We start from the raw sequence: 15,684 nt of genomic DNA, 5'->3' as shown, positions 1-15,684 counted from the left end.
TCTATCGTTTGTATTTCGTTTCCTCTGCTTTGTGATGCACCATGTTCTGAGCTCGGTGTGTGCTCTGCATGTGTCTCTGTGTTCAGATTGCATGTACGTGTGTGTGTGTGTGTGAGTGTGTAAATGCACTCTCTGGCTACGCACTAGCTGATACAGAACGCAGAGCTCTGAATAAAGCCCTGCCCATGCATATATCTCCCCTTGCCCAGCCAACACAGATACACGCATCCTGCACGCACATGTGCACATTGCACACACACACGTACAGGCACGCAGACACACACACACACACACAGGCGCGTGCTCGCATCTCATCCTGCCCGACCAGCACAGATCGCACACCTACAGCAAGTAGAGATAAATGACGACTAAACTCTGAAAAGGTAGATCATTCGATCCACTGAGTCGAACAGGAAGACGAGATGGAGAAAATAGATAAATCAGCAAATCCTCTCTAAGGCTCGGGCCACTCTTTTGTCACCGCTAAATGTGTGTAAGCCGGGGGATTGTGTTCCCAGGCGCGGCTACGTTATCGCTTGGGGTGTCTCGCGGTTGTCGGGGGGGATAAGTGGTCGTTGATAGGGGTCTGAATAAAACTGTCAGGTGCCTTAATGGGTTTCCACTGTTGGGGATGGACCACTGATTAAAGGGGAAGGCATGGTCTGCCCGATAGGACCTGCAGTGTGTTTGTGTGTGTGTGTTTCGTTCCTGGAACTGTGCTGCTTGGTGCTACTTGTGCTAGTTACATTGTGGTTATGTGTTTGCATGCGTGAATATTATATCTGATCCTGGATCAGTCACAGAGTTAAAATTCTTCACCCAATCACTCCAACTATAACTTCAACCCCAGTCCCAGTCGGAACTAAGCCCTAGAACCATCCCCATCGCCCTAGCCCCCCGCATCACCACTAGCCTCATCGTCCTTTCCAGTACAAGCATATGCAATGTGAGTTGAGTCATGAGGTAGCCTGCAACCCACAGATCCTCTAGACCCACTAGACCCTCCAGACCCAGTAGACCCAGTAGACCCTCCAGACCCACTAGACCAAGTAGACCCAGTAGACCCACTAGACCAAGTAGACCCACTAGAGCCAGTAGACCCTCTAGACCCTCCAGACCCAGTAGACCCAATAGACCAAGTAGACCCACTAGACCCAGTAGACCCTCTAGACCAAGTAGACCCACTAGACCCAGTAGATCCAGTAGACAAAGTAGACCCTCCAGACCCAGTAGACCCACTAGACCAAGTAGACCCACTAGACCCTCTAGACCAAGTAGACCCACTAGACCAAGTAGACCCACTAAACCCACTAGACAAAGTAGACCCTCTAGACCCACTACACCAAGTAGACCCTCTAGACCTACTAGACCAAGTAGACCCTCTAGACCCACTAGATCCAGTAGACCCACTAGACCAAGTAGACCCACTAGACCAAGTAGACCCAGTAGACCCACTAGACCAAGTAGACCCACTAGAGCCAGTAGACCCTCTAGACCCTCCAGACCCAGTAGACCCAATAGACCAAGTAGACCCACTAGACCCAGTAGACCCTCTAGACCAAGTAGACCCACTAGACCCAGTAGATCCAGTAGACCCACTAGACAAAGTAGACCCTCCAGACCCAGTAGACCCACTAGACCAAGTAGACCCACTAGACCCTCTAGACCAAGTAGACCCACTAGACCAAGTAGACCCACTAAACCCACTAGACAAAGTAGACCCTCTAGACCCACTACACCAAGTAGACCCTCTAGACCCACTAGACCAAGTAGACCCTCTAAACCCACTAGATCCAGTAGACCCACTAGATCCAGTAGACCCACTAGACCCAGTTGAACCTCTAGACCCACTAGACCAAGTAGACCCACAAGACCAAGTAGACCCACTAGACCCAGTAGACCCTCTAGACCCACTAGACCAAGGAGACCCACTAGACCCACTCGATGCAGTAGACCAATGAAACCCACTAGACCCAGTAGACCCTCTAGACTAAGTAGATCCACTAGACCCACTAGATCCAGTAGACCCAGTAGACCCTCTAAACCCACTACAACAAGTAGACATTCTAGACCCACTAGACCTAGTAAACCCACTAGATCCAGTAGACCAAGTAGACCCACTAGATCCAGTAGACCCAGTAGACCCTCTAGACCCACAAGAACCACTAGAACAAGTAGACATTCTAGACCCACTAGATCAAGTAGACCCACTAGAACCACTAGACCAAGTAAACCCACTAGATCCACTAGATCCAGTAGACGTAGACCCACTAGATCCACTAGACCCTCTAGACCCAGTAGACCAAGTAAACCCACTAGATCCAGTAGACCCACTAGATCCAGTAGACCCACTAGACCCAGTTGAACCTCTAGACCCACTAGACCAAGTAGACCCACAAGACCAAGTAGACCCACTAGACCCAGTAGACCCTCTAGACCCACTAGACCAAGGAGACCCACTAGACCCACTCGATGCAGTAGACCAATGAAACCCACTAGACCCAGTAGACCCTCTAGACCAAGTAGATCCACTAGACCCACTAGATCCAGTAGACCCAGTAGACCCTCTAAACCCACTACAACAAGTAGACATTCTAGACCCACTAGACCTAGTAAACCCACTAGATCCAGTAGACCAAGTAGACCCACTAGATCCAGTACACCCAGTAGACCCTCTAGACCCACAAGAACCACTAGAACAAGTAGACATTCTAGACCCACTAGATCAAGTAGACCCACTAGAACCACTAGACCAAGTAAACCCACTAGATCCACTAGATCCAGTAGACGTAGACCCACTAGATCCACTAGACCCTCTAGACCCAGTAGACCAAGTAAACCCACTAGATCCAGTAGACCCAGTAGACCCTTTAGACCCACTAGACCCACTAGAACAAGTAGACCCACTAGACCCACAATACCTAGTAGACCCACTAGACCAAGTAGACCCACTAGATCCAGTAGACCCACTAGACCCAGTAGACCCTCTAGACCCACTAGACCAAGTAGACCCACTAGACCCACTAGATCCACTAGACCCAGTAGACCAAGTAAACCCACTAGATCCAGTAGACCCAGTAGACCCTTTAGACCCACTAGACCCACTAGAACAAGTAGACCCACTAGACCCACAATACCTAGTAGACCCACTAGACCAAGTAGACCCACTAGACCCACTAGATCCAGTAGACCCAGTAGACCCTCTAGACCCACTAGACCAGGGGTGTCAAAGTCAAATGGACGGAGGGCCAAATAAAAAAATCAGCTACAAGACGAGGGCCGGACTGTTCGAATGTTCATTGAAAAATTTTTAAATGACGCATATAGTCTAGTGAACCTAATTGAACCTACTGAAAACCTAACAAATATATTACAATATGATCAGATAAATAAAGCAATATTTTCTTATGGCTCTGTCAGTAATCTTTAATTTTCAACAGACACAAAAGACAAATTTCCTTTATATAAATATCCCCATAACATGAACATTAAATGAAAGAAACCGGTATTCAAGGCACCATCAGTAGACTATATTTTCTATTTTAGCAAAAGTGGGCTAAATTTACTTCAAAGAAAAAACAATAATAGCAATTTTCTATCATCCACTCAACTGAAATATTTTTAAAATATAATTGGATTGAAATACAAAAAAATAAAGTGCAAAAATCTATTAATCAAAAACAACACTTTGTTTAAGGAGAAGTAACATGCAGTGAAAACAAATATTAAATTTTAACTTTTAAACTTGAACTGAGTAAAAACTCTAAATATGTGATTGCACAGTAATGTTCACTTGTTTGAGGTTGAGGGTGATACTTGGTGGTGTCCCATCTTTTCCACAAGTTCATCAATGTTCGGGGTAAGGCTCTGAGCTGAAGAAATCCTCAGAATTGAGTGGAGGTGTTCAGCAGTAAGTCGACTTCTGTGTGATGTTTTGTTCAGGTTCATCAAAGAAAACAGTTGTTCACACAGGTATGTGCTGCCAAACATAGACAACGTTTGAGCAGCCTGGATGCGCAGCTGGGGCATTGTGCCGGGGAGGAAACGGGCGAACTCCGCAGCACCCACTGCCGCATATTTTGCCCTCAGTGCATCATTGCATTGGAGGTCAATCAACTCCATTTGGAGGTTTGGTGGTGAGCTTTCCACGTCAACAGCAAATGGGTTACCGAGCAGTTCCAACCTGCTTTTTTGTGCTTCAAAGTCAGCAAATCGGCGTCGAAAGTCAGCGGCAAGCATACCTATTTTATCAGCCAACTGTGTGCTCGGGAACGCACTGGTAGAGAGCTTCTCTTTCATGGTCTGGCAGCTGGGAAAGTGGCTCAAATTTTCTTTCCGCATCTGCGTCTCCCACAGAGTCCGTTTGGTTTTAAATGCCTTCACTGTACTGTACATATCAGAGATGACAAGATCCCGACCCTGCAGCTGCAAGTTTATTGCATTCAGATGACTCGTAATGTCACACAGAAAAGCCATTTCACACAGAAACATTTCGTCTCGGAGTTGTGTTGTGTCTTTCCCTTTGCTGTCCAAGAACAGACAAATCTCCTCACGAAGCTCGAAACATCTTTGAAGCACCTTTCCCTGGCTTAGCCATCGCACCTCTGTGTGATAAGGCAAATCACCATGCTCCGTTTCTAACTCCGTCAGAAATGCCTTGAACTGGCGGTGATTCAAACCTTTGGCTCTGATAAAGTTAACTGTGCGCGTGATGATGCTCATTACATGCTCCATTTTCAAGGCTTTACCGCACAACGCTTCCTGGTGTATGATACAATGATAAGCTGTCAGCTCACCTGTCGCGTTTTCCTCTTGCATCTTTTCCCGTATCTTCGCCACCAGTCCGCTCCTGTGTCCACACATCGCAGGTGCTCCGTCGGTTGTCAAACCCACGAGTTTTTCCCAAGGCAGCTCCATCTCATTTACACATCTTGACACCTCTTCATACAAATCATGCCCCGTAGTTGTGCCATGCATAGGACGTAAAGCCAAAAACTCCTCTGTCACGCTTAGGTTGGAGTCCACTCCGCGGATGAAAATTGACAACTGGGCAATGTCAGAAATGTCGGTGCTCTCATCCACAGCCAAGGAATATGCAATAAAATCTTTTCCCTTTTTCACAAGCTGCTCTTTTAGATTGATGGACAACTGGTCTACTCTCTCGGCAATGGTGTTTCTGCTCAGACTCACATTTAAAAAGAGTTGCCTTTTTTCTGGGCAAACTTCGTCACAAACTTTAATCATGCAGTTTTTGATGAAATCCCCCTCCGTAAATGGCCGGGCTGATTTAGCGATCTCTTCTGCCAAAATAAAACTGGCCTTGACAGCAGCCTGGCCTTGTGATTTGGCTTTTTTGAACAGAGCCTGTCGAGATTTGAGGCCTCGTTTTAATTCCTCTGCCTTTTGTAGCCTTTGTTCCATGTCCATATTCTTGTTTTTGTCCGCGTGTTTCGTTTCATAATGTCGTCTCAGATTATACTCTTTCAGTACCGCCACACTTTCTCCACACAGAAGACACACAGGTTTTCCAGCTACCTTCGTGAACATATACTCCGACTCCCACCTTGTTTGAAACCCCCGGTTCTCAGTATCCACCTTCCGTTTTGCCATTTTTGATGGGTATCTGAAAGTTAATTTTACTGTGATGCTGACGACTGCTGTGCCAATAAATATTGAAATGAAGCAGCCTACTGCTCGGTGCGTCACCTTTGCATTGTGGGAAATGTAGTATTGGTGCGTGTAAAAGATCTGCGGGCTGCCGGCTTGCTGCGGGCCGGTTCTAATAATAAATCAAGATCATCCCAGGGGCCGTAAAAAACCTTCTTGCGGGCCGGATGTGGCCCGCGGGCCTTGACTCTGACATATGTGCACTAGACCAAGTAGACCCAGTAGACCCTCTAGACCCACTAGACCAAGTAGACCCACTAGACCCACTAGACCCAGTAGACCCTCTAGACCCACTAGACCAAGTAGACCCACTAGACCCTCTAGACCCACTAGACCAAGTAGACCCAGTAGACCCGCTAGAACCAGTAGACCCACTAGACCAAGTAGACCCACTAGACCCACTAAACCAAGTAGACCCTCTAGACCCTCTAGATCCACTAGACCAAGTAGACCCACTAGAACCACTAGACCAAGTAGACCCACTAGACCCAGTAGATCATATCATGTCCTTATTAGCTCCATTGTGTCACAATGCTTGATCTAACCGGAACATATCCCTCTCCTCTCCGGTTTAATCTCTTTATCTATCATCATCCAGAGTGTTCTCTTGGTCCTAAAGGGAGGGAGGCGTGGAGGTAAGGAGGGGTTGAGGGAGGGAGGCGTGGAGGTAAGGAGGGGTTGAGGGAGGGAGGCGTGGAGGTAAGGAGGGGTGGAGGGAGGGAGGAAGATTGTTAGGGCTCACCATTCACGACTCACAGTGCACAAACACATCGGCAATCACTCCAATGTAAACTCTCTGTCTGATGACATCTTCAGACATCTCCTGTGTGTGTGTGGGCGTGCGTGCATGCGCACGTGTGTGCGCGCGCGCGTGTGTGTGTGTGTGTGTGTGAACATTGGCGAGGAACGTCACCAATGAGAATTATACTGAGAGGGTTTCTGTGGATCTCCCGCATACACTGGTCAGGTTTCATCTCATGATCTGACAGAGTGTGTGTTTGTGTGTGTGTGTGTGGTTGTGTGTGTTAGCACAGGGCAGGTTGTCTGACTGTTTTTAACTCTTTAACTCAGGCTTTAGTTGACCTCAAAGAGTATATATTTGTTTTACCATAGAAACGTGTGTTTGCACCCCAGTGTAACAGACGTTTGCAGGCACAGCAGGCAAGCAGCTGAGAGATGAAGGACGACAGGGGTTTGTTTATTCCCTGTCTGTCACTGCATGTCTAACATCTCATGACATTATCAGCTCACCTGGGCATCACCTGTCTGGCCCTGTGCTGGTTGGTCGGTCCACAGCTAGCCATGCATAGCGCTTCACTGAACATTACTGAACATTACTGTGACAGGTTGAGCTGAGGCATCAGAGAGATGCACGCACACACCCGCACACAGTAGAAAACAGTATCTGATATGCAAAACACACACTCACACGGCCCCACACCACCCGTTGCTCTAGAGCGGCTTGTCTTTTATCATGCTATCTATAAACAGGTAAAATGACCCATTTGCTCTCTCTTTCTCTCTCTCTCTCTCTCTCTCTCTCTCTCTCTCTCTCTCTCTCTCTCTCTCTCTTGCTCTCGCACGCTCTCTCGCTCTCTCGCACGCTCTCTCGCACGCTCTCTCGCTCTCTCGCACGCTCTCTCGCTCTCTCTCACGCTCTCTCACGCTCTCTCTCTCTCACGCTCTCTCTCTCACGCTCTCTCTCACGCTCTCTCTCTCTCACGTGCTCTCAGTTCAGCTCAAAGGGCTTTATTGACATTAACATTGCCAAAGCAAGTGAAGTGAATAATAAACAATCAATATTAACAGTAAACATTACACTCATAGAAGTTCCAAAAGAATAAAGACATTTCCAATGTCATAGTATGTCTATATACAGTGTTGTAACGATGTGCAAATGGTTAAAGTTCAAAAGAGAAAATTAATAAACATATGGGTTGTATTTACGATGGTGTTTGTTCTTCACTGGTTTCCCTTTTCTTGTGGCAACAGGTCACAAATCTTGCTGCTGGGATTGAACACTGTGGTATTTCACCCAGTAGATATGGGAGTTTATCAAAATTGGGTTTGTTTTCAAATTCTTTGTGGGTCTGTGTAATCTGAGGGAAATAGGTGTCTCTAATATGGTCATACATTTGGCAGGAGGTTAGGAAGTGCCGCTCAGTTTCAACTCGTTTTGTGGGCAGTGGGCACATAGCCTGTCTTCTCTTGAGAGCCTGTCTGCCTTCAGCAGCCTTTCTCAATCGCTAGGCTATGCTCACTGAGTCTGTACATAGTCAAAGCTTTTCTTAAGTTTGGGTGAGTCACAGTGGTCAGGTATTCTGCCCCTGTGTACTCTCTGTTTAGGGCCAAATAGCATTCTGATTTGCTCTGGTTTTTTTGTGAATTCTTTCCTATGTGTCAAGTAATTATCTTTTTGTTTTCTCATGATTTGGTTCTGTCTAATTGTGTTGCTGTCCTGGGGCTCTGTGGGGTGTGTTTGTGTTTGTGAACAGAGCCCCGGGACCAGCTTGCATAGGGATCTCTCTGTAGGTGATGGCTTTGTTATGGAAGGTTTGGAAATCGCTTCCTTTTAGGTGGTTGCAGAATTTAACGTATCTTTTCTGGATTTTGATTATTAGCGTGTATCAGCCTAATTCTGCTCTGCATGCATTATTTGGTGTTTTATGTTGTCCCATTTTGTGAATTTTGGTTGGTGAGCTGACCCAGACCTCACCCAACCTTAAAGGGAAATGGGTTCTATAACTGATTCGTATTTTTAGCCAGATTCTAATTGATCTGTCAAATCTGTCAAAATGTTTCTTTTGATGGCATAGAAGGCCCTTCTTGCATAGTTTCTCAGATCGTTCACAGCTTTGTGAAAGTTACCTGTGGCGCTGATGTTTAGGCCAAGTTATGTATAGTTTTTTGTGTGCTCTAGGGCAACGGTGTCTAGATGGAATTTGTATTTGTGGTCCTGGCGACTGGACCTTTTTGGGAACACCATTATTTTGGTCTCACTAAGATTTACTGTCAGGGCCCAGGTGCAGAAGATATAGGTGCTGCTGTAGGCCCTTCTTCGTTGGTGACAGAAGCACCAGATCATCAGTAAACAGTAGACATTTGACTTCAGATTCTCTCTCTCTCTCTCTCTCTCTCTCTCTCTCTCTCTCTCTCTCTCAATCTCTCTCTCAATCTCTCTCTCTTGCGTTTTCTTTCTCCTTTAAACACAATATATATCCTTGTATTCTCTGATGTGTATAATTAATGCATCACTTCTGCAATGCATCTGCACTTGTCTGGCTCTTTACAGTCAGTAAAGTGTAGCAACACGTCCACTAAGATTGACATATAACCAAATTCCATCCTATTATTGACATTGAACTAAATAGTATCAGATAAATACATTTGTCCGTCTACATATTGACATGGATGTATTGAGAAGTTGTTAAAGATGTTTATCTCTCTTTCTCTCTACCTCTACCTTTCTCTACCTCCCTCTCCCTTTAGTGCTGATGAAAGGTTTGACGCTACCTTCCACACTAACGTGCTGGTGAATGCGTCCGGTTACTGCCAGTACATACCGCCGGGCATCCTGAAGAGTACCTGCTATATTGACGTGCGCTGGTTCCCCTTCGACGTCCAGAAGTGTGACCTGAAGTTTGGCTCTTGGACCCATAACGGCTGGCTGCTGGACCTCCAGATGCTGGACGTGGACACGTCTACCTACATACCCAACGGGGAGTGGGACCTCGTGGGTACGATTTGGTTCATCTCCCTCCTCTCTCTGTCTCTCTGTCTCCCTCTCTCTCTCTCTCTCTCTCGGTCTCGGTCTCGGTCTCTCTCTCTCTCCCTGTCTCTCTCTCTGTCTCTCTCTCTCTCCCTGTCTCTCTCTCTCTCTCTCTGTCTCTCTCTCTCTCTCTCTCTCTCTTTCTCTCTCTGTCTCTCTCTCTCTCTCTCTCTCTCTCTCAACTGTCTCAATTCTATTTGCATTATTGGCATGACGTAACAATGTACACATTGCCAAAGCTTACTTTGGATATTTACAATATTAAAATAATAAGAATCAAAATTGTCAACGGGACAACAGTAACAACAATAACCAAGGGTCAAAATAACCATACATTGAACAATAACAATAAGCATACAGTAGAGGACATGTGCAGGTTGATTGGTCTGTCAGACACTGTCCCTCATCTTATGGCAGGCAGTAATATAGTGTGCTGCCAACCCACAGCTCTCTGCGTCCTCCACCAACAGGAGGGGTAGCCTATTCCTATCAGAGAGGTATTTGAAACCTTGAATAAGGGTTTCAAATTTGGGGAAATTACACTCTCTAATTGTTTTATATTTTTGACATTTTGTCAGGAAATGCAGCTCTGTCTCAGGTTCTGCTGTTGTGCAGTGTTGCACAGCCTTTCCTCTACAGGGAGCCAGGTTTTCCTGTGTCTACCCTTCTTAATGGCAAGGCTGTGCTCACTGAGCCTGTACTTTGTCAAGGTCTTTCTAAGGTTTTGATCAGTAACCATGGTAAAATAGTTAGCCACGGTGTGCTGTCGATTTAGGGCCAGATAGCACTGCATTTTTCTTGTGCTTGTGTTTCTCTCTTTCTCTATCTCTCTGTCTCTCTGTCTCTCTGTCTCTCTGTTTCTCTGTCTCTCTGTGTCTCTATCTCTCTATCTCTATGTCTCTCTGTCTCTCTCTCTCTCTGTCTATCTCTCTGTCTCTCTGTCTCTTTCTCTACTCTGTCTCTCTGTCTCTCTATCCCTCTGTCTCTGTCTCTTTCTCTACTCTGTCTCTGTCTCTCTATCTCTCTGTCTCTCTCTCTCTCTGTCTCTATGTCTATCTCTCTGTCTCTCTCTCTACTCTGTCTCTCGATCTCTCTGTCTCTCTGTGTCTCTGTCTCTCTATCTGTCTCTCTATCCCTCTGTCTCTCTGTCTCTTTCTCTACTCTGTCTCTCTGTGTCTCTGTCTCTCTATCCCTCTGTCTCTGTCTCTTTATCTCTCTGTCTCTTTCTCTACTCTGTCTCTGTCTCTCTATCTCTCTGTCTCTTTCTCTACTCTGTCTCTGTGTCTCTGTCTCTCTATCTCTCTGTCTCTCTATCTCTGTGTTTCTGTCTCTCTATCTCTCTGTCTCTCTGTCTCTTTCTCTACTCTGTCTCTCTATCTCTCTTGTCTCTCTGTGTCTCTCTGTCTCTTTCTCTACTCGGTCTCTGTCTCTTTATCTCTCTGTCTCTCTATCTCTCTGTGTTTCTGTCTCTCTATCTCTGTCTCTGTCTCTATCTCTCTTTCTTGGTCTCTGTCTCTCTCTGTCTCTCGGGCTCTGTCTCTCTATCTCTCTGACTCTCTATCTCTCTGTCTCTCTGTCTCGTTCTCTACTCTGTCTCTCTTTCTCTCTGTTTCTCTGTCTCTTTCTCTACTCTGTCTCTCTATCTCTCTGTCTCTCTGTCTCTTTCTCTACTCTGACTCTATCTCTCTGTCTCTCTGTCTCTTTCTCTGTCTCTTTATCTCTCTGTCTCTCTATCTCTCTGTGTTTCTGTCTCTCTATCTCTGTCTCTGTCTCTATCTCTCTTTCTCGGTCTCTGTCTCTCTCTGTCTCTCGGGCTCTGTCTCTCTATCTCTCTGACTCTCTATCTCTCTGTCTCTCTGTCTCTTTCTCTACTCTGTCTCTCTTTCTCTCTGTCTCTCTGTCTCTTTCTCTACTCTGTCTCTCTATCTCTCTGTCTCTCTGTCTCTTTCTCTACTCTGTCTCTCTGTCTCTTTCTCTTTAGGGCCAGATAGCACTTTATTTAGGGCCAGATAGCACTGCATTTTTCTTGTGCTTGTGTTTCTCTCTTTCTCTATCTCTCTGTCTCTCTATCTCTCTGTCTCTCTGTTTCTCTGTCTCTCTGTGTCTCTATCTCTCTATCTCTATGTCTCTCTCTATGTCTATCTCTCTGTCTCTCTGTCTCTTTCTCTACTCTGTCTCTCTGTCTCTCTGTGTCTGTCTCTCTATCCCTCTGTCTCTCTGTCTCTTTCTCTACTCTGTCTCTCTGTGTCTCTGTCTCTCTATCCCTCTGTCTCTGTCTCTTTATCTCTCTGTCTCTTTCTCTACTCTGTCTCTGTGTCTCTGTCTCTCTGTGTCTCTCTATCTCTCTGTCTCTCTATCTCTGTGTTTCTGTCTCTCTATCTCTCTGTCTCTTTCTCTACTCGGTCTCTGTCTCTTTATCTCTCTATCTCTCTGTCTCTCTATCTCTGTGTTTCTGTCTCTCTATCTCTCTGTCTCTTTCTCTACTCTGTCTCTCTATCTCTCTTGTCTCTCTGTGTCTCTCTGTCTCTTTCTCTACTCGGTCTCTGTCTCTTTATCTCTCTGTCTCTCTATCTCTCTGTGTTTCTGTCTCTCTATCTCTGTCTCTGTCTCTATCTCTCTTTCTCGGTCTCTGTCTCTCTCTGTCTCTCGGGCTCTGTCTCTCTATCTCTCTGACTCTCTATCTCTCTGTCTCTCTGTCTCATTCTCTACTCTATCTCTCTGTCTCTCTGTCTCTGTCTCTCTTTCTCTCTGTCTCTTTCTCTACTCTGTCTCTCTATCTCTCTGTCTCTCTGTCTCTTTCTCTACTCTGTCTCTCTGTCTCTCTGTCTCTTTCTCTACTCTGTCTCTCTATCTCTCTGTCTCTCTATCTCTCTGTCTCTCTGTGTCGCTGTCTCTCTATCTCTCTGTCTCTCTCTACTCTGTCTCTTTCTCTATTCTCTCTCTTTCTCTACTCTGTCTCTGTATCAGCATGTGTATCCATGTCTCTATCTCTACAGAGGTGGGTGGGAATGGTGTTGTGGGGGTGTCACCCCAGCCAGTTATGACCCAGTGACCCACCTGGGCCATTGGAGGGTGTCTGGGGGGGGTGTCTGGGTATGGGGGGTGTCATACTATATTTCATGTTCACTCCACACTGCCAGAGGGGGCATGTTACTTGATCAACTCTACACAGTGAGAGGAACAAGTGTTTGAGAGTTTGTAGATCTCCGGCGTGTGTAAGACCGTCTTTTGAAGTGTGTGGTTCCTACTCGTGTGTGTATGTCAAAGAACATGTGAACAGGTCATCATTGAATCAATGTAAATGCATTAACAGTGTTTCATTGTGTGTGTGTTTGTGTGTGTGTGTGTGTGTGTGTGTGTGTGTGTGTGTGTGTGTGTGTGTGTGTGTGTGTGTGTGTGTGTGTGTGTGTGTGTGTGTCTTTGTGTGTGTGTGTGTGTGTCTCCTAGGAGTCCCGGCCAAGCGTAATGAGCTGTACTATGACTGCTGTAAGGAGCCCTACCCTGACGTCACCTTCACGGTCACCATGCGAAGACGAACCCTCTACTACGGTCTCAACCTTCTCATCCCCTGCGTCCTCATCTCTGGCCTGGCCCTGCTGGTCTTCCTGCTGCCCGCCGACTCAGGAGAGAAGATCTCCCTGGGTAAGGAAGGAACGCCGGGAAGCCGTCTTGGAATTCCGTCCGTTATGGAATTCTATCCATACCAAACTTCTGCCAGGTGTATTATTTGGGTTGATTGATGGATGTCTTGGGATGATGGGTTATCTTCCTGCTGTGTTCAGATGGGAACGTCTGAACACACATTCTGGAATCCTCTCCTTCCTGAAATTCTGTCAGGGATATTAGGCTTGATTAATAGATATCAAAGGGGGAGCAGTTAACTGTAATTGCTTCCAATTGGTAACTTGCCTCGAACATGTCAGAGAAACCACCAGTGTAACAAATTGGTTTAGCCAAGAGGTTATAACCGATCACTAGCGTAACGTATTCCAAGAATAATTTCAGATGTCCCTCTCTCTCTCTCTCTCTCTCTCTCTCTCTCTCTCTCTCTCTCTCTCTCTCTCTCTCTCTCTCTCTCTCTCTCTCTCTCTCTCTCTCTCTCTCTCTCTCTCTCTCTCTCTCTCTCTCTCTCTCTCTCTCTCTCTCTCTCTCTCTCTCTCTCTCTCTCTCTCTCTCTCTCTCTCTCTCTCTCTCTCTCTCTCTCTCTCTCTCTCTCTCTCTCTCTCTAGGTATCACAGTCCTTCTCTCTCTAACAGTCTTCATGCTACTGGTTGCTGAGATCATGCCTGCCACCTCAGACTCTGTGCCTCTCATCGGTGGGTTCTGTGTGTGTGAGTGTGTGTGTGTGTATGTATACGTGCACGTGCACGTGTTTATTATACATGATCTTCTTTCCTCTTAAGGTTTGGTTTGATTGGCTGTGCGTTAGTGAATGTTAACCCAGAGAGAGCGTGTGTTGGTATTAATGTGTGTGTGTGTGTTAATGTGTATGTCAGTACAGTCTGTTATCCTCTCATGGCCTGGCTAGGTTTGGTTTGACTAGCTGTATACAGTGCATTCGGAAAGTATTCAGACCCCTTGACTTTTTCCACATTTTGTTATATTACAGCCTTATTCTAAAATTGATGATATTATTTTTTACCCTCATCAATCTACACACAATACCCCATAATGACAAAGCGATGGCAGGTTTTTAGACATTTTCAATTAAATTGATTGGACATGATTTGGAAAGGCACACAGCTGTCTATATAAGGTCCCACAGTTGACAGTGCATGTCAGAGCGAAAACCAAGCCATGAGGTCAAAGGAATTGTACGTAGAGCTCAGAGACAGAAGTGTGTCGAGGCACAGACTTGGAGAAAGGTACCAAAAAAATGTCCCCAAGAACACAGTGGCCTCCATCATTCTTAAATGGAAGAAGTTTGGAACCATCAAGACTCTTCCAAAAGCTGGCCGCCCAGCCAAACTGAGCAATCGGGGGAGAAGGGCCTAGGTCAGGGTGACCAAGAACCTGATGGTTACTCTGACAGAGCTCCAGAGTTCCTCTGTGGAGATGGGAGAACCTTTCAGAAGGACAACCATCTCTGCAGCACTCCACCAGTCAGGCCTTTATGGTAGAGTGGCCAGACGGAAGACACTCCTCAGTAAAAGGCACATGATAGCCGCTTGGAGTTTGCCAAAAGGTACCTAAAGGACTCTCAGACCATGAGGAACAAGATTCTCTGGTCTGATGAAACCAAGAATGAACTCCTTTGCCTGAATGCCAAGCGTCACATCTGGAGAAAATTTGGCACCATCCTTACGGTGAAGCATGATGGTGACAGCATCATGCTGTGGGGATGTTTTTCAGAGGCAGGGACTGAGAGACTAGTCAGGATCGAGGGAAAGATGAATGGAGCAAAGTACAGAGAGATCCTTGATGAAAACCTGCTCCTAGACCTGAAAATTGCTGTGCAGAGACGCTTCCCATCCAACCTGACAGAGCTTGAGAGGATCTGCAGAGAATAATGGGAGAAACTCCCCAATTACAGGGGTGTCAACCGTGTATCCATATCCAAGAAGACTCGAGGCTGTAATCGCAGCCGAAGGTGCTTCAACAAAGTACTGAGTAAAGGGTCTGAATATTTATGTAAATATTTTTATTTTTTATAAATGAGCTAATATTTCTCAAAAAACTATTTTTGCTTTGTCATTATGGGGTATAGTGTGTAGATTGATGAGGGGGGGGGGACGATTTAATCCATTTCAAAATGAGGCTGTGGAAAAAGTCAAGGGCTATGAATACCTTTCCGAATTCACTGTACATATCTTTAATGTCAGTCTCAATGCCCTGATGTCATGTTTGAGCAGGATGGTGTTGGAACAGGCTGACAATGAGGATGATACTGGCAACATTATTAGTGGGTCGTGACAAGCCAGGCTTCCTGTGAGGAGAGGAAGAAGAGCAGAGCAGAAGGCGGGATTGATAAATGGATGGATGGCGTGAGATGAGTAACCTTTAGTGGGTAACGTTCTGAGAGAGAGAAGTTTAAAGGCTTCCCCTGCTGTGATGAGACACTCATGATAGTGCTCACAAGTTCAGCCCATCACATCACTTTCATGGAGTGGAGGCCTGGGCGGAGTGTGTGTGTGTGTCTCTCATCTCACTCTCGTCTCTTTCTCTCATCTCTCATCTGTCTCTCTCGTCTCTCTCTCATTTCTCTCTCTCTCTCTCTCTCTTCTCATCTCTCTCGTCTCTCTCTCTCT

General features: G+C 46.1%; 1 protein-coding gene across 1 annotated transcript in view; it reads left to right on the top strand.

Annotated features, from left to right (window-relative positions):
• The window catches only part of LOC110488815 (neuronal acetylcholine receptor subunit alpha-7-like), an 81,626-nt gene that overhangs the window by 59,152 nt on the left and 6,790 nt on the right, over positions 1-15,684 (top strand). Inside the window, exons 5-7 of the mRNA XM_036942961.1 lie at positions 9,157-9,404; positions 12,884-13,078; positions 13,666-13,752. Coding sequence (XP_036798856.1) covers positions 9,157-9,404; positions 12,884-13,078; positions 13,666-13,752 — 530 coding nt within the window. The remainder of the gene's footprint in view (positions 1-9,156; positions 9,405-12,883; positions 13,079-13,665; positions 13,753-15,684) is intronic.

Source organism: Oncorhynchus mykiss, chromosome 14, assembly GCF_013265735.2.
Source record: "Oncorhynchus mykiss isolate Arlee chromosome 14, USDA_OmykA_1.1, whole genome shotgun sequence".
Classification (NCBI taxonomy): Eukaryota; Metazoa; Chordata; class Actinopteri; order Salmoniformes; family Salmonidae; genus Oncorhynchus; species Oncorhynchus mykiss.
This window is presented reverse-complemented; position numbering and strand designations above follow the sequence as displayed.